This window comes from Lissotriton vulgaris, chromosome 3_1 (assembly GCF_964263255.1).
Source record: "Lissotriton vulgaris chromosome 3_1, aLisVul1.2, whole genome shotgun sequence".
NCBI lineage: Eukaryota > Metazoa > Chordata > Amphibia > Caudata > Salamandridae > Lissotriton > Lissotriton vulgaris.
The window spans coordinates 996,679,862-996,699,496 of NC_141689.1; the positions used below are offsets into that span (position 1 = coordinate 996,679,862).

The 19,635-nt window shown below is 39.7% G+C and overlaps 1 protein-coding gene across 21 annotated transcripts in view; it reads right to left on the bottom strand.

The window, feature by feature from the left end:
- Positions 1-1,015: 1,015 nt before the first annotated feature.
- Positions 1,016-19,635, bottom strand: part of PTPRD (protein tyrosine phosphatase receptor type D) — a 2,576,377-nt gene continuing 2,557,757 nt past the window's right edge. For all 21 annotated transcript variants that reach the window (XM_086961360.1, XM_086961371.1, XM_086961369.1 and 18 more), the window contains 2 exons: positions 13,036-13,171; positions 1,016-4,646 (listed from right to left, as the gene is read on the bottom strand). In XM_086961360.1, the coding sequence (XP_086817486.1) occupies positions 4,578-4,646; positions 13,036-13,171 (205 nt within the window). In that variant the 3' untranslated portion in view covers positions 1,016-4,577. The remainder of the gene's footprint in view (positions 4,647-13,035; positions 13,172-19,635) is intronic.

Consider the following 19,635-nt stretch of genomic DNA (forward strand, 5'->3'; position numbering starts at 1 on the left):
TGTATGTTGTGAAATAAGAATGTAATACTTGTTTCAATTTGCAATTAATCTTGCTTATATTAGTATGTTTCTAGAGTAGGTAATACAGATTTCGTTAACATTTTCTGGAGATTCTTCTCTGGGGTTCTTGAGACCATAGCTCACTATGAGGTTACATTTGAGGCTATTCCTATTTTATTAGATGCCCGCTGATTTATAGCCGAGAATGCTTTCCAGCTTAACTTATCTTCAGAAATGAAATTCAAGCTTATGTATTTTATTCTCTCATCAGAACTCCTTATTGGGTTTCTAAAAAGACACCTTATTTTATTATATTCTTAATCTAATTAGGAGTAGGGAAAGTTATGTATGGAACACGCTTGTTGCACTATTAAAATTTTAACAATAATTTTCACCAACATTGTATTCTTTCTTATATTAAAATATCGGTTATTGGATTATAATAATTTCTTATGTTTAAAAGAATAATACTTATTGAATAAATATTAAAATGTAAGAAATGGATTAATAAAACACTTTAACTTCCACAAAAATTCTGTTTATTGACTGTACTACAGACTTTAATGATGTTAGCGGTAATATGGAATTGTTGTAGAATATTACTCCTTTTAACTTCTCCTTATTGATGAACAAAAGTTCACACTAACAATGGCAGGAGTTATTTAATGATTACACTCAAATTTTAAGATACAGAAAACCCTGCTCCATCACTTCTGATATACACTCATCCTCATCACTACTCTTACACCTAGTGTTTTCGGAAATTCCACTTCAAACTAAAGTCTGAGTTCCATATGTTGGTCAAATGTGCACTAATCCTGATTTTGTGATTCATGATTAAGTAATTTTCAGAAGACATTTACTTTGGCGTTTAAAATAATTTGTGAATAAGGCCATTAATTAATGAATATGCTTATTTTCGAGAAAAGAGTCTTTGATGGAAATTGTTAGACTTTGTGCCCTAAAAACACTAACCTGCAAAACTGTGGTTTAAGAAAAGACAACCAGGACTGCATAACACTGACATTTTTATTAGAATTCATTTGTAACAAATGGAACTTGTGTCAGCAAAGAACTGGTTTCCAGACAGACCTCTTTCGCCACCAACTTAATGAAGTAAGAAAATAAAAAGCACGCCTTTCATCTTGTAAAACATTTACGCGCACTACTGATCAGAGGTAATTGTATTTGTTTAACAAGCCATTTTACATGTTTTTTGTGATTTTTTTTCAGTCTATGCATCCAAAATGAGAGCAAATAACACAACTTTTATCATCTTTGTAAAGACACTCCAAGCTGAGATGGCAAAGCCACAGAAAGGATGAATAACCATGGAATTGGCAGCCGTCTGATATCTGCTGGAGTACCAGGGCATAAGTGAAAAGAAAAATAGAGAAAGTAAAAGAAAGCTGCATTCTTTTTATTTTAAATTTCAGACTTTGTTGTTCTTTTTAAATGCTCTGTGTTATTTACATACACACAAGTGAATTTCATAAGCAGATTTTACAGATGGGTTCAAGTAATAACATTATTGGGTGTTGAATCAATAGGGCAGTGCATAGTACAAAGGTATAGAAAGTGCAAATCTCCCTTGAGAGCCCCCCTTCCCAAACATCCTCTCCATTTGTCTAACCATGCACATCATTAAAAAAAAGAGATAAAATGACGTTTTCTGTACAAATAATTTTTATATATATTTTGTTCCCCCCATGTAACTAATTACAAAATTATACATAACTACACAGATAGGTAAATAATAGCACCTTAACAATAATGCTTACAAAACCAATTTTGTTTCTGAATGGTTTTGTGAATTGTTGATTAAATGGCATACATATGTTTTGTTATTGAAGACATAGCATGAGTAAACAGAAAGAACAAAGAAAGTGGAATGCACATCACTGATGCTCATGGAGTCATCTGGTCCTCACCCATGGGTTCTAGAACTCTGGCACGCTCGCATTTGTTAACCTGTTCAGATTTACGAATCTACAGAACTTTATTGTGATGAGAGAGCTCCCCTCACTCAGCAATGGAGGGCGCTAATCTCCAGACTACCAGGTCCAACATGATGTGTTTAAACAATACAAATCTTACTTTCTTTATTTGGCTACGAGAAACACATGAAATAAGATCATCACTGCACTAAGTATCTGGCACTTTAATAGGATTTTTTATTGACACAAATGAAAATACTTAATGAAAAGGAAGAAACACTTAGTACACAATCGCACCTGGTGTTGAAGTTGGTTTAGAATCCTGGTCTGAGGTAGCCTCCTATAATACTTCTATTATTCCTGTTTTTTTATTTATTAGATTTTTTTTATATTTACAAAAGTGCTCTAGTTTAACAGATGGTCGTTCCAACAAACTTCTTACAAGGTGAGAAAACAAGTAAGGAAAACAGAAAATGCTGCTGCCGTAATCAAAATATACCTGCATCGCCCCATGCTTGTCTTTGCAAACACCTCCTTTAATAGTTAATTCATTAAATGGGGCAAGGCATCACAGAAGCCAATGCCACTTTAAATGGCTTCCCATAAAGTGCCTTGTGAAATACTTTGTGCTGTCAGTAGGGATTGTTTCCAAATATTGAAAACCTAATTCCATGGTGAAAGTACCTTCGCTGAAACAAATGAAGCACCAGTCACTAAAACAAGACACCAAATTTATTTTGCTGTGAGCTATCACACTTATAGTTACACCCTAGAGGGTATGTTGGACTTCAAGGGATAATGATAAACAAAGCGTAGCTTTGCTTTCTATTTGAGATTTGAAGAGATTAAGGACCTGAATGCTCAATACTTTTTTTCTCTCTTCTGGGCCAGCGCTTGCTAGCATTTCTGGAAAAAAAAGAATGGGAATGCATAATACTAAACTGAAGAATTTGCACATAGGCTGCAAAGGTAAAATGGAATTTTGGATATGAAAAGAAAAATCAGTAATGCAATATATAAATGTAGATATGGAAAGAACAACGCTTAAAGAAATGCTATTAAAATAGGCTTTAAATATAAGGCACTCGAAATGCAAAATAAAAAACAAACTAGCATTTTCAAATAACGTAGTTACATCGCAAAATTATGTTGAGCTAACAGAGCAACATGAGTTTGGCTTTGCCCCTTTGACATATCATAAAATGTACATTTCATAGCACGTAGTATAGACAATACATGATTGCATTTTTTAACAGCTCGACAGTTACTATATTACAACATTCTCCCCTCTTTAGGGGAAATGCACTGCCGACTTCCCCCCTCCCTTACCCACGACACATGCACACCTCCTATAGTTAAGAATATGCTTAGTTATTGCACTGAAGTGTCTAAAAACTAGACTGCAGAGGACACCTTAATCCCGGATGATATGGTTGAGTGTATATGTGTGTGTGTGTACTTATGTCTACTGAGTATGAGCAATTACGCTCAGGTTGAGATTTATTCACGGATGTGCATTCCTCTTTCCCCTTCAGAATAGACAATGTCAACAACATTCATAAGAATAAAATAATGCTCTGAAGCCTGGAAATGCAATGATTTTAAAAATGAGGGATCAGATGTAAACCTCCCAAGCACACCAACAAATTCAAATCATGGAAGAACTGAGATATATCATATATTTATATACATATACGCTAGCAGCAGCTTTATACTTTGCGCCTCCCTGTTGATTCCGAAACAGAACAGAATGGAAATAAAAAATCCCACATTGACCAAGTGAATGCTTGCAATGGTAAATTCCCTTAGAAAAGAAAAATCCTAAACAAAACCGCAAGAGCAATATCAAATAAAATAAATGTGGTACTGTAGACAAAGTATTGGCCCGCACAGAAAATGTGCTTCATTTAGATTTTTTTTAAACATTTCTACAGCAAGGTATTACATGTAACAGTTCTACAGCTTAAAAAAATCTACATTTTGGAAACAAAAAAATATGAACAGTTATGCAATCTTTTCTGTTTTTATTCACTTCATTGAATGATAAACTCTCGTTAAAAAAGGAAAATAAGTTTACACAGTTAGAAATGAAGCACAGGTCAGCAGTATCTTTACAATACTAAAAAACTAAAGCAAGGACTTTCTTTTTACACATTTGCTCCTCCTTTTACCAAGGGGTAACATGATTGTTTATGGTGGGAAGAGTTGTTGCTGAAGCCAGAAGTCTGTGTGTTTCTGTTTGATTTTGACAAAGGGTGGGAATGTAAGGATCTTGCGCTGGATTGCCACACTGTCTAGCAGACTGCAACAGTCCGTGCAACCCCACTCAAGGTGATGGTTCTTTGCAAGCCCTTCCCATTCTCATTTTTTTAAATTCCAACCAATGCTGAATCCTTGAGGTGTCTGTAAATTAAATCCATCAGATGCCTCACCGGTCAGGATTCGTTTATCATTTTTCAGGTAACGTTTTTACACTCAGATTTCTTGGTCCACCTGGAATAGTTTTTTTCAATATATATTCCCACTAATTGGTCTTTAGCTAGGAGTTAAGAAGTACTTCCCAAGCACACAGTATGGCTCAGAAGAGGCTCTTGGGATCTTAAAGGGCCTGCAGTAAAAATCCAGGACAAATCAGCGCTTTTACGTTGCATAGTGATCAAAGCTGCCAAGGTACTCCAATGCGGCTCGATAGCAGAACTGATATTGATCCTGGATAAAAGAGAAAAAGGCAAAATTACAAAGAGATGCATGTATTTGGTCTTTGTTTAAAAGCAAAGATAAAGTGATATTCAAAATATTGCTACACTATGTAAGATCTTAACTAGCAACAACATTGTTCTGTCAAATCCATCAATACATGAAAGCTCATAAATCTGAAAGAAAACACATTAGAAAACCTATACACAATAGTCCGCTCTGAAAATAATGCAAGGTGCAAATGAAATTAACTGACATGACAGTTAGCAATGCACAAAAAAGGATAAACGCTATTCAAAGAATAATAAGCTAACAAGGATGTAAACATATATTGTTCTATGAAATGAAGGCTGGTATGTTAACCTATATTAAAATGGTCCTGAAATGTGTAGGAGAACACAAAATGTTGAGGACTACGTTCAACTCTTAATGCGAGACACATAGTTTAAAATATGTGCAGACAAACTTTGACTTATCTTGAGAGCCTAGATGTGATCATTTTCTGATTGTGCTTGATTCTGAGTTCGGAAAAACTCATGGATATAAATGAAATTAGAAAGAACTGAGATTTTTTATTTGAATGGTAGTAATCATGTATTCCTGATGCATTTTCAGCCAATCTCTTAATCTCCCTGTGAAACACCATGTGATGTGGGTGCTATCTGATGTTAATGAATTATATGGTCTGAATTACAAGTAGACAACTTGACACTTGGCCACAGTACCTCTTATCCTTGTTGGACGAATTAACTGAATGAAGAAAGTTGTAACTTCGAATTTTTCATTGTTATTTAAATCTAATCAATGGTCTTTTTCTAGGGTATTTTTTCAAGATGTAAGATCCTCTATCATGAAATTACTGTAGGATGGTAAGGTTTTTTGTAGAAATAGAATTGTTTTGTCAATTTGCCACTTATTGATTGCAGGCCACTTCTAAACTCTGAAGAATATATTTGCAAAGACTTTGCTTCTAATCTCAAAAGCTCAAGCTGTAGAAACCCAATATTACAGAATATATTTTATTTGTGCTTCATTTTAAATTCTTTTCATAAGAATATAAATAGATAAGATTGGCATAATTATTCACCTATTTTTGACTAATGCTAGTATGTTACAGGACATGAATGTGTCAAAATATTAGGTTAGCTGAATGTGAATTGTCATTTTACATCATTTTTGGAGATGCAGCTCACAACTTCAAATCACAATTATTTCTATAACTATTTGCAGTTACGTTCTGTAAATTGCTCAAGTATTAATGTATCATGCCTGGGAGATTAAATGTACTTATAACGGATACCTAATTTTACATCAGATGGACCCTCCAGTTTATATGGAAACTTTGGCAGCCTGACGAGTTGTATTCAATATGGTTGTATCAGAAGATGAGTTCTAATCTATGCCAAACCCAATATTTCAAACATTACCACTTACTTTGGGCTCCAGCTTGTCTAAGACAGACATATCTGCAGCTTTTTTGCCCTTAATTAAAATCAGCTGTTGGTGACTGGGATCATATATGTTTGCAGTGCCTTCTATTGACCATATCCTCTCAAGTATTTGATTTAATGATCAGTGTTATATAGCGTGAAATTGACCTGAAGGTAACGGGTATCAGAGCGCTTTACATAGCACCAGTTGTGTTACATGAGGACACATTCATTTTTGTTAGGCATGGGGAGATTAAGTGATTTGCCCAGATCACAGGATGTTCAGCATCATTGCCGGACTTGAACCCAGTTCCCCAGACTCGGGGTTGACTGCCCTAGCCATTAGGTCAACTCCTCTCCCCACTGTTATAGGAAAGGCTTGGCACAGTGGGATAGTATAGAAAAGTATTTTCTATATCGTCTCATCATTTTACTGTATTTGTTCTGCAATTTCAATTACCATTACTACAAAAATGGTATAAGATAAAGTATGCCATGATTAATAAACACTCGTTTTACTTTTAGAAAAGCTTGTGAAGCAAATTTAGCAATTGTGTTGTTTACTGGGATGTCCCTAGTTATTAGTTGATATGATTTCTTTGAATGGCACAGCACTTTACTATACATGTACTTGATATGTAAATTTTATGAATTATCTCTACTGTTCAATTTCCACCTTTTGAACCAATGGTTAAGCTCGCTATATTAGGTATCTTCTTTTCTTGTTTAATATATTACCATGTAAATTTTATTGAATATGCTTTTTTAAAGATTAACTTTCCTTTCTTCCCTTTCACAACAATCACTATGCTTTGCCTGTAATTGTTGTTTACATTGCTTGATTGTTGGCATTTTTCTTCTCTCTTTAACTTAAATTGTTTTGTTAATATGTATCTGTTAGGGCAGATATGTTTTTCCTTATTGGCTATTTTCAATATTTGTATTTATTCTGGCAAAACAACTCAATAAAACAATGATATTGCAGACATGGCCACAAGCTTGACTAACAGCTTTGTAATAACTGAAAGAAATCTACACTAGCACAGAGAATAATGACTAAGTACTAAATACAGATGTAGGAGGAAGAGTAGCCTCTTTGAATAACTGGAAATATGTTCCCTGAAAAAGTAATTAGAAATTGATTTACAGAGAATATACGAAGTTGACACAAGATGGCCCAAGACAGGAAAAAGTGTTTGGAACAATTTGGAATCAATCAATTAATCAGGGTTCTTATAGAATGCAGCTATTCACACATAAGGGTTGCAAAGGGGGGTCTTCTGCAGTTCAGTTTAAGAGCCAGGTATTAAGGTCCTTCCTGGTTTGAGGATGTGAAGGTGATTGCCTGAGATGTAGAGTTCCAGGTCTTACAGTGAGGTGGTCTCCCTAGCTGATATGAAGCAGATTGCTAAGCTCAGTATAAATCAAGATGAGAACCATGAGAGACTTGTTCATTAAGGTGAACTGGCAATCATTTAGTGTTCCAAGTTAGGTGCAACACCAACGTTTTGGAACCGGACTGATTACAAAATGTAGTTCAAAAATAATGTTGGTGCTGACAGTGTGATTCATTTAGAGCAGCATTGGTGGAGTCAGGTCAATGTTTGCCACTGCTGAGACTCATATTGCAATGGTGGCTTCTACCCACTTTATGTCAACACACTTTTTCTAATACTAAGATGGTAATCTAGATTTCGAAAGACAGGATATTCTGCCACAAACATGACAGTGAACCTTATCAGGCAAACTGTTGGTGCACCCACTCTATTTAGAGTCAGACGAAGCATGATGTCTCCACTGGTGGAGCCCCGACTGTCTCCGCCAAGGAAATATTTTACTAACGGTCCCACATTGGGCAATTGGTAGAAGTATGTCAGAAGTCCATCTATCCTATTTACTTTGGGTGTTCTGATATGTCTTTTTTTCCTGTCTCTACCACCAGGAAAAGCCTGGCAGTCCTAAACAGAATAATATAAAAATTACCCCACATCCTCAGAGGAAACTCCAAAGGTATCAGGGCCATTAGTATTAATGTTTTTTTCAAAAAGAAACCCACATTTTGGGAGTTTTTTGTTTTTTTAAAAAAACATTTTGAGCAACATAGTCCATAGCTAGTGGCCCCGTTGAAATTTTGCATTGCCTTCAGATTTCAGATTAAGGCAGAGAGATCGCCACCAGGCTGGTGGAGATAAATATGGTGGGTGGTCATCTGCCACGCTGGTGGAGATTATGACTTCTGCCATCTTAGTGGGACGCCCTGCAAATACTAAATAGCCCCTCAAGTTCTTTTAATGTATTGGAAAACACACTGTAAGGAAATAATTCAGTATTGACAAATGCTCTGTTCTCACAATAATGTAAGTATGAATCGAACTTTAATGTTTGACAGATATTTGTTTTTATAGTTGGTTCTTTAAAACTTATGATTTGTTTTAAAAATCGACTTCATAAGTATCACTATATTCTACTATTTTCATGCCAATGTTGTGTTTTGTAGCCATGAGAAAGTAGCTGCGGAGTGAATCGTGTCTGCAAGCAAGTAAACCTTTGTCTAAAATGCAGCAAAGTGGAACAAATTATGATCATTTGAAATCTTGAGAGCCTGATTAAACTTTATTTATGTACATTTGTGACAAGGGGACTTAATCAGGTGTCTAAGCATGAGAGGCTCTTAATGCTGGCCAAAGTTCATCATTGAATCCTACAATACTCCTTAATCAATTTTAGTCCAGCGTTATTGTCTTTAATGTACAGTAAAAAAAGGTATGAACAGGCATGGTCCTGGGCTCATTCTTCCACTGGAACCAAACTTTAACTGGCTAAAGAGCCTAAATTCGGGTGAAACTGGCCCTAGGTCACTTGTGTTCCGTTTCAGGGAGGACCTGTCTTAGCAGTTCAGGCTGGACTGTTCCCATGAGGAGCAGGGTCATGGCTGATTTGCATATGGCTGGGAACGAACTGAGGTGGCATGATGAACAAACAATTATGGAGTGGGATGTGGCCCATAGTGATTGCCAGTGGCTGAGATTACTTGAGAATTCCATCCATCACCTTGTTGTTTTTGCATGTGCACCAGGTATGCCTAGACGTGAGTCCCTGTTCACTGTGCCCCTGGAACCTAACTATACCTGGCTGAAGAACCCTAACAACTGTAAAACTGTTCCTATTTTGATTGTACTCCTGTTCTGTGGAGGACCTTGCCTGGCAGTTCCCATGAGGAGCATGGTCAAGGCTGATTTGTGTATGGCTGGGTCCAAACTAAGGTGGCATGGTGGGCAAAATACAATGGATTGGGATGCCAACCAGAGCGATTGCTAGTGGCTGAGATTAATTTGGGCATTCCATCCATCACCTTGTTGCTTTTGTGATAAATAAAATGTAAACATCTTTTGCACGCAAAGGAGCCCATTGACATTTGTTTTGTAGTTTGCAAATTTAAAAAAATGCGTATTCTAAATACCCTCTGACTTTGACAGGCCCTCTGCCTAGCTTCCCTTCTTGCAACTACAGGGTACACTGCTACAGTGAAGTCTGCTTTCCCAAACCTGCACGTTCTATATACGGACCCATTTGTTAACTTGAAAATAAAACAATGCCGCTCAGGAAACTTTTATAACAGGATGGAAATGCAATCACAGAAATAGACCAGGGAAGTCTCTCCTGAAACAAATGATTAATTTTTGTCAGTGTTTGCCAGTGCTCAGCACCAGCACTTAGGGCCTTATTACGACTATGGCGGTCCATTGGACTGCCGTAGTCGTGGTGGCAGTCAGTGTACCACCAGATTTGCAGTCCATATGCCATATTTCAACTTTGTCAGTCGGACCGCCACAGAACCACTGCAACTGCCAGGGGGCTGCTGCGGCACAGCTAAGCATATTACTAGTTTCCTCACAGCCACAGTTTTCATGGCCTAAAGGACGCCCTGTTAATTCTGTGCAGGGGATGCATTCCCCCACTGCATGCACCTCCAGTTCCTGCAGGGCATGGACTTGACAGTCCATGTCCTGCAAGAACATGCAATGGCATTCCCATTGTGGTGCCTTGCTAAGGCTCACTTATGAGCCAAAGCACAGCAACGCGGAGGGTCAGACACCACAGGACCGCCAGACCTGGATTCCAATCGGAAATCAGCGGGCGGTCACTGGGTTTGGCACAGTGTGGCAGCAGGGCACTGGCGTGGTGTCCCGCTTCCACACCGTAAAACTCATAATAATTGTTAACACTGCCACATATTTATGACAGTCTATATGGTGGTGCTGGTTGTTTATTTTTGAGGGCAGCACAACAGTTTACCAATTAAATACAATTTAAAATATAATTCTAGTGCATAGAGGACATTCATATTCCCTTGAGTAGCCTGGAATTGTCCAAACTGTCACATTTATAGAAGTATTTCTACTGGCGTGTGGCAGTGATGGCAGTTCCAGTCGGAAGTGCAAGCTGCAGTGGCCTCCTGAGCAATACGTCTATCTCTGGCACTTGTTTATTTACAAATTAAGCACTGGCTGAAACTATGTCTGCATTGTTGCTATTAAGGAAAGAATATTCTGCATTTGGGAAGCCATCTAACTATGTAATGTTACTTGTCGCCTTGCCACAGCAGCAGGTATGCCATGCAGGCCTTTACTTAATTCAACTGCTTTGCCAACCCTATGAAATAGGTGTTATTTTAGCTAGGCACATCAAAATAGACTGTACATCAAATTGCCACAGCTTCATACAGTCTGCAGAGACCTGATGAGATGACCACCCACAAACTTAACATGAGCTTCATCCCTTAAAGAGAAGCATGATAAGGAGCAGTGGAGTAGGAAGTAATGCCTAGGTCCTGATGCAAGTAAGTAAAACAAGCACCCTCTTCCTCAATTGGGTAGTAAAACACAGCTATAATTGGGATGCAGTTGGCCTCTATGTCCATTGGGCCCTGCTGCCATTGCATCTGCTGCACCACTGATAGTTACGCCCCTGGTAAGGAGGGGAAGGAAAAACCAGTCAGAGATTCATTTCACATTCACTGCATCTCTCTGGGCGGCAAATATTATAGTGCACATCGCCTGACAAAGCCCGAGTCGTGTTTTGTTCGATTTCTCTTCGGAAGCCAATGACATGGAAAGCGGCTATTTTTCATTTTGCTTGAATGTGCATTTTCCACATAAAATGCTAATGAAAAATAAATGTAGTTTACTTTTCAATCTTTCACAGTAGGTAACTGAGTCAAATGTTAAGATTTCTTTTTTACGATTAGCAATATGTCAGGAAGTTTTATCATTCTATTTCTCTAATAAAAATGCACATTTTCTACGTTTGTTTCTTGCTGAAAGACTAACGATTGCACTGGATCCATTTACATGCAACATTACCTGAATGACATGCATGCTGCTGTGTTTGTCTCAACAGTAAAGGTTTTGTTTGTAAATGTCTACAGAATGAAGGGGAACGGCATTGGTGGGAACAAGGAACTGACAACTGTCATTTCCTACCTGAACCCACTTTCTCTAGGTCAATCAATGGAAAGTATACAATCCCAGAAATTACCCATCTCTACTAAAGTGCCCGGTTGCTTCACCTTGTCCCCCATTGTTTTCAGACTCCACATTAAACACTACCTACTCAGAGCAGCATCAGGATACTTAAATCCGTCCACAACAAGGAACTGTACCTGAAAATCCTCCCTAATCAAGACACCCATCCACTCAATACCTGCCTTGATCTTATTCATATTTGAATATTTGACTTCTCTTAAAATTCACCTGAAACCAACACAGAATTCCTTCCGTTCGTCAGTTGGAACTAAGAAACAAAATATTCGGTTATCCGAAATTAACTTGGAACGGTTCATCACTCAGCTGACACAAAACACTTAATCGCTTGGTTGCATCCATGGCACTGACCTCTCCTTTACAGGATACATCGCAAACAAAACCAAGAAAGCATGGCACCAACTCTCCGTCCTAAATAAAGTGAATGCCTACCTCCTGTACACTTAAGAACAACTGTCTAAGCTTTAGTCCTTTTGCAGCTCAATTAAAGAAACACCAAGCTATGTGGACTCCCTGACACTACAATGGCTCTACCGAATTGTGTTCAATAGGCAGCAGCATATCTCATCAAACATCTAAAGACATTTCTGGATATCACGTTAACTGTTAGAACTAGGCAGGCTGTCGCTTGTTGCTGCATCTCCTGCAAAGTCACCAGCATAATATGGACGAGACTTTAACTACCTCAAGTGGGCAGCACCTCATCCAGAAATCAGGATATCACTAGGCCTACATCAAAAAACTTGAAAAAATTACAAAACCAGAAGACAAGCCTTCTCCACTTATCGTCCTAGGATCTCGAACAACATCCCACTTAACATCAGGAGTGCACAAACCCTTTGGCGATCCGGTGGCCCAATGTGCCACTGACATGCTAAATATGTGCCCCTTTGACCCAAAAAACTGAGAGAAAGGGAAAATCCAATGGTGTTGCTGGGGGCATTCCCAGCAACATTCATGGCTTTTTGACACTGCTCCAGATTTATGAGAAATCGTAAGTCTGAGGCAGCACCAAAAACGTATGCCTCCCCGGGAGAGGCATCAGGGAGGCACAACTCCTCGTTTTTCCTCTTTCAATGAGTGCTGCATTCTGCTGCACCACACATAGAAAAGAATAAAAGCCTCTTGTGATTGTTTTTGTGCTGGAAGGTTGCATTCCTGCACAAAAATAATCATCCCAACAATGCAGGCACCCTTGCACGATGGTAGCTTTGTGCTGTGCAAATACCTATGCATAAATAGAAAATTGCAATCAATGTCGTATTGTTAAGGTCTAGACGACTTTCTGTTGTTTGTCATGCACCTTTATGAGCACACAGGACTTGTGTGAATATGAACTATCTCTGCTTCTCCTTGCATATTCAGCCCACAATTGCAAATTTCATTAAATCATTTTCCCATCTCAAAGGCCAGACGTTTAGTTCTCACCTCTGTCTGCACCATGGCTGGCCGTTGCGTCCTCAGCATTTTGACAGTCTGGAAAATATCCACAACACCTTCATATCTCATTCTTTCCAAAACAATACTCAGAGTTATGAATACCCCAGACCTTCCAACGCCAGCACTGCACAGAAAAGAACACAAAATGTTATTTCTTTACACTGATGGGTAGTAAAAAATCAACTTTTTCTATTAAAAAAGCATTTACATAAAAACATTTTTGACATTAGCGATTGATGCTTGACTGCTCTACAGACCCCAAACTCCCACAAACATAAAATGTACAAGTAGCACTGCTGTGAGCACAAGGTAAGTTCTTTAATTAATTTATTTATTTACTCTCCACTTTCATGTCGTATGTCGATTTCCACTAACCCCACCCATCCAGCCCCGCTCAGCCTCCCTGCCCCACAGCATTACCTGTGCGAGTGCCACTGGTCAAGGAAGAGGAGGTTAAGTACTCAGGGAGCATAGAGAGGTAGGACTGAGATTGGAATTGTGAAAAGACAAAGAAATTAGGTGCTGGCTGAGGAAGATGATGGGATATATGGGTGGATGCCATCGAGCTGTGGTGGCACAGAAATTGGGAGTGGGCCAGGAGAAGACACAGACATTGGGAGAGAGCAGTACGATGATGGAGAGGAGGCACATAAGCAGAAGGGAAATACATTGAAGTCTGATCCATGTAATAAAAGGACACAATTACAAATAAAAAAAATGGACATCAAAATGGTGTCAGTTTAAGGTATAGGGTTTAAAACAACAAGAACTGAAATGACTCCGAACAAACCACCCTAGACGGACTAAGTTTATAAAAATAAAACTTTAGCACTTTAGTGGCGGTCCCTTAAGGTACAGGATTTTTTTCACGTGTTACATCTTTGATTCCATACCACTAATTTCCCTCTGGAAATATTTTAGACAGTCAGGAACTATAAACATCTATGTACACTTAACATAGCATCTGAATATGGTATTTTGCATTGGAAACGTCATAAAGTCCAGTACAACCTTGTTTTGATTCAAGACAACTTCCATGTCATGCTAGAACAGTTAGGTCCCTTAAAACAGAATTTCTGCACCCTTTGTGGTGGCTTACAAAAGAAGCTCCTGAAGTCACTGCAACCAGCATGTGTGATTCAGCAACCCAAAATGATGCCAATATCGTCACAGAATCAACAGCTCTTTTTTTGCTTTTGAATTGTAGTTTTTGGACCTCTGGAGTGAAGGAGTTTCCCTAATGAAATCCTGCGCACTATAAGCTTCTGCTAAAAATAGATTTGAGCCGTAAACTCTAAAGACCACTTTTTCAAATAATGCCCACAGCTGAGCAGCTGGGTTAAGGGGTTCTGGACAGATTACATGTTTTACACATGCACACAATCATGTGCACATGTTTGCAGACTGAGAGAGGAAGGTCGTTTTCTCACCCAGCCTAGCATCTCTGCATAGGTACGGTTGTGGCAGGTGGCATTGAGGATACATTGGTGATGGCCTGATAAGGCCTAATAATTCAATTGGGAGACCAAGAAGAAAATGTAATCTTTCTTCTTGGCTCTGTAACATCTGTACCACTATTTTTACACTATGAAAAAAATATAACTAAATCATAACTTGTGAATCGATCAATCAATCAGGGTTGGTAAAGCTCAGCCATGAAGGTCTAAAGGCGCCGGGGTAAGAAGGGGCGGTTCCGTTGAGAGCTGGGGTCATCCAAAGAGCCAGGTCTTGAGGTCCTTCCTGAACTGGGGCAATGTGGGAGATTGCCGAAAGTGGAGGGGCAGGGTGTTCCAGGCTTTGGCTGTGAGATAGGAGAAAGACTTTCCTCCCTTTCTGGTCTTGTTGATATATGGGATGGTGGCCAGAGAGAGCTGGGCTGATCTGAAATGTCTTTTAGGTACATGGAAGGAGAGGCGGCTGTTCAGGTATGCGGGTCTGGTGTTGCGAAGGGCCTTGTATGCGTGGATGAGGAGTGTAAAGGTTATTCTTCTTTTGACTAGAAGCCATGGGAGATTGTGGAGTTGCTGGGTGATGTGACTGCGACTAGGGCTGTTGAGGATCAGTCAGGCTACAGTGTTTTGGACAGTCTGGAGTTTGCAAAGGAGTTTCTTGCTGAATCCAGTGTAGAGAGTATTGCTGCTGATGAGTTCGTGCGTGACAGTTTTTCTGGCTTCGGGCGGGATCCATCTGAAAGTCTTTGGAAGCATGCGGAAGGTGTTGAAGCAGGTCGAGGATACAGTGTTGATCTGGTAGTTCATTGTGAGAGATGAGTCCATTATGATGCAGAGGTTTAGTGCATGGTCCGTCAGGGTGGGGGTATTTCCGAGGGTGGAGGGCCACCAGGAGTCGTCCCATGTGGAGGGGGTGGAGCCAAGGATGAGGACTTCTATCTTTTCTGAGTTGAATTTGAGCCAGCTGTTCTTCATCAAGGTGGTGACGACTTTTATCCATTCTTGGAAGTGGTGTTTGGGGATGTTCGTTGGTGAGGGAGATGATCACTGGGTGTCATCTGCATAAGAGACAATGTTGAGCCCATGGTTCCTGATGATGGTTGTGATGGGGGGCCATGTAGACTGCAGGATTTATGATTGGCATGAGGCAGAAAAGTCAGTACTGTGTCTTTTCCAAACAATGTCTCAATCTCAAATGCATATCCAGAATCAGTTTCTTCTATATGCTTTTGCGTATGTAGTATGGACATGTTTCCAATAGTTAGACTTAATGGAATTCATGTTTTGGGTTACCCTTCTAGGCCAGGTAATAACTCTGATGGACAACTTGTAGTTCAAAGTTTAACCTGGAATAATAAATGCATCCTGGGACATTACCTTTCTCCTGAAAAGGACTGCCTTGGGGTAAAATCTATGTTAGGTACATAACTGTGTCTCATTGACAAGCACAAAGAGAGGGCCAGCAAGCATTGCTATAATTTCCACAGTGGGGTTTGTTTCATTCTTGGAGGGCAGAAATCTGACATAAGTTGGTAGAGCAAGCTCATAGAGGGAGATAATTCTCAACTCTTCTTTAAAATGCCAGTCTGACTCTTCCCATAAACCTTTGAATGAAGGTTGGACAGCTAGTGGGTTGCTCCCTAGAAGTACCAGTCAGGAGTGAAGGGATGATGTGACATCTTTTGTTTGGGTTTGATCAATTACATTCTAGAACTCTCCACCGTGGAACACCCTTCACAAGGAAGAAAATTTGAGATGAAGAGGAAGAGCACCAGAAAAACGACAGGCCCACATTATGTATGCACCCCTCTCTGGAGAAGAAGGACACTCTGAAGGTTTACCTGTGGGGCATTTGTTGGACTCCAGAGTTAGTGCACTAGCTCCTCACCTCTCTCTTGGGGTCTGTATAGGGCGGACTTGCTGGGGAATCTGAAGGAATGTGTCCTCTTGGACCTCTGTTGACTGCTCTTGTTTGCAGGTGGCTAAATAATGGGTACCACAAACGTCTGCTGGAAACAGAGACAGCTTACAATGTTGGATGGCTTTGGGGGCTCAGCAAGTGCAAGTATGGTAAGCTGTCTACTTTGAGGACCATGGGGTGTAGCTACAAGAAGACCTCAAGTCAGGAGACTGCCATGCGATGGGCAAGATGGCAGTTCCAAAAGCAGTACTTTGACAATTCACAGATAAATAGACTTGGAGTTCAGGGGCCTTCAAGAACACTCCTGGTGGCTGGAAGGCACCACAAAAATAAACAAATAGGACATGTGCCCCTACTGGATAGCAGTTACAAATGAAAGAATTAGCCAATCAGTCGTTCATGTGTGGCATTGCAGAAGCTTACCATTGGTGCTATGCAATTGGTGACAGAGTTACCCAATGTTTAATTTACGACCCCCCTGGAAGGAGCATATGGCCAGTTAGGTCTCCCGGGGGAACGAGGAGTGCCAATGTGGTATTTTTTTAACTTCACACTTTTAAAGGATGAGAATGGCAAATTCAACGTTCCTATCTCCCGAGTACTCATGGCTGTCCTGTATGGCCCCATAAGAAGCGGGGCACCTCTGGCCCTCTGTGCGCTAATGCACACAGTATCCACTCTAGTGCTTGGAATCTGTAGCATGGGAGTGCAGGAGTTTAACCACTCTTGGCTTCCTTCATAATCAATGTTTATTGGAATGTAGAGAAGAGGGACCACACTGTGGTTGGGCCACTGCATGGTACTGCTTTCGTAGTATGCTGCTCCTCCAAGGAGCGCAGGGGCACCCACATTATGCCAGCACAATAAACTGAAAATCACAGGGTAATAAAAAGGCTTCTGCAAAAGAAAGCCAATGGGCCCCGGGCCAGAGAACCACCCAATACATCCCAGCTGGACCAATTAAAAAATTGCATCTTGTTCTTGTGGCACCCACAGATAAGCAGAGGCACCAAATATGTTTAGTGTTGCATTCAGGTGCCACCCAGGAAAATTCGGGGAGTCACCCACTTACTTCTGGGGCTTTGTTTTTTTTAATAGAGAAAATGTGTCACCCTAAATCTTCCAAGGTAAATTATCAGTAGGCCCAGGAGAGGTTTACTTCAAAATCAAGCACTATCAGGACTGAGCTTTCATTTTGTTTTGGAGCGCATAGTGCACATTCAGCTTTTAGGTTCTGAGTGATTAGTAAGCAGCTTGAGAAAGCAGTAGAAATATTGTTTTTATGGAAATGCTCAATCTTTTCTAATGTTTACTATTGGAAATGGTCCAAACCAGTAGATGCGATTGTTTCATTAATAAATGGCAACGTATGTTCATTATTGTGGTAAGTAGTACTGAAATTGACATACTTTATAGTTAAATGGGAAGTGGACACCCTGTGGCAAAGCCAGTAAGCCTGACTTTTTATTATTTCATGCCACAGGTTTTGCTACAGGTATGTATAGTGTTATTTTATTTTTAGGGTTTAGGGCCTGCTGACGTGCAAGCCATTACAAGTGCCTCAGATCTACTTGGTCTAGTTTGTATTTAGGAATGAAGTGACTCCTAAGATTTTTCTTTAGTGTGCATCACCTGCAGTTGGATGCCCTTAGCTGGGCATTCCATTGATTTGTCCACTTGTCATTTTCCATATGTTAGCTATTTGTGAGCAGTATTTAGTTTTCCATATATTAAAGAACTTTTTTAAGGAAGTAAAAAGGAAAAAGCACTAGCATGATATTGATTTATTGAGTATTGTTTCTTTCATTGCTGAGTTCTGGGTGTCTAGCCCAAAGCACCTCCTAAAATAAACAATGGACTGCCTAACTATTCTGAAAGTCAAATGCTAAAACTAACACTTAGACCCCAGTTTTAGGGGTCACAAAAAAGGCGCTTGAGGACCCACAAATGTAGGTTCCCAATAACCTATTGCTCCAGGACCTACAGATCTCGATTTCATACACTGAGAACGATACCATTATTATATGGCACAAAGGCAGAGTTTGAACCAGTCAAGGTTATCATTCGGACAGTTGACAACACAAGTCCTAAGTGGCTGATTCACGAACTGACAAACTGTGAATTAGTAGTGACCTTTCATGTCAAGGATCCGCCCTGCAGAAAAGTCACCAGTTCAATCAAGAAGTCATGAGGAGAGCAAATTGTTTGAGCCATACCTCTAGTGTTCTCTGCCCAACTCTTTCAGAGTACAGAACAGGATCTGGGGGCATATTACCAAGCAATAGCGATAATTATCGCTATTGCTTGGTTAGCGTGAAACATTTACCCCTGAGCTGCGGCGATTTTTACCGCAAATAAAAGGTTTATCGCAAATGCGATAAAAATCGCTGCAATGCATGAATATCGCTGAAAAGTCAGCGATATTCATGCATTACCGAGCTAATGCTCTTAGCCATGTTATCCACCTCCCCTTGGATAACATGGCTAAGAACTGCTCAGGGCAGGAGTTAGCTTTTGGAGATATTCGCGCTTAGCGCGAATATCTCCAAAAGTTGGTAATAGGAGATAGCGATGTTAGCGACTGTTTTCAGTCGCTAACATCTTGGCACGCCCACTTTGCATGTCAATAATGATAAATATCACTGACATGCAAAGTGGGGCCCAAGATGGTCGCTATCTCCTACTAGCTGTTGCTAACTGGTGTTAGCGACAGCTAGGTAATAGGGAGATAATTTTATCTCCGCTTTCCTGGCTTTTAAAGCCAAAAAAGCGGAGATAAACCCCCTTGATAATATGCCCCGTAGAGGTTTATTCAGATTGCCTGAGGACACTCAGACCAATCTACCTAAGAAAGCTGAATTTTTTCAAAGGTTTGCACTAGTGGAATTGCATTACCATATTAAACCACTGATCATAGGGCACACAAAGCATGTCTTCTCATTTCAAGCAGGCAAACTGGTACATGCCATTTATTTCCTAAATGTTTGTCGAAACCGGAATATCGGTAATTCAAGTAGATTGGTGTTTAATTATCAGACAAAAGGCGTTGGCAATTATCTGATCCTCTGTAATGGCTCTGAATGTGAAATGCATTAACTTTACAAATCCATGCTATGTCAGAAAACGTCAGCATGAAATTGAATGGACCACACTGTTTAAAAAAAAAAATCTCAATAGTTTAATTGACCCAAACACCAGCTTTTGATAATTAGTGAA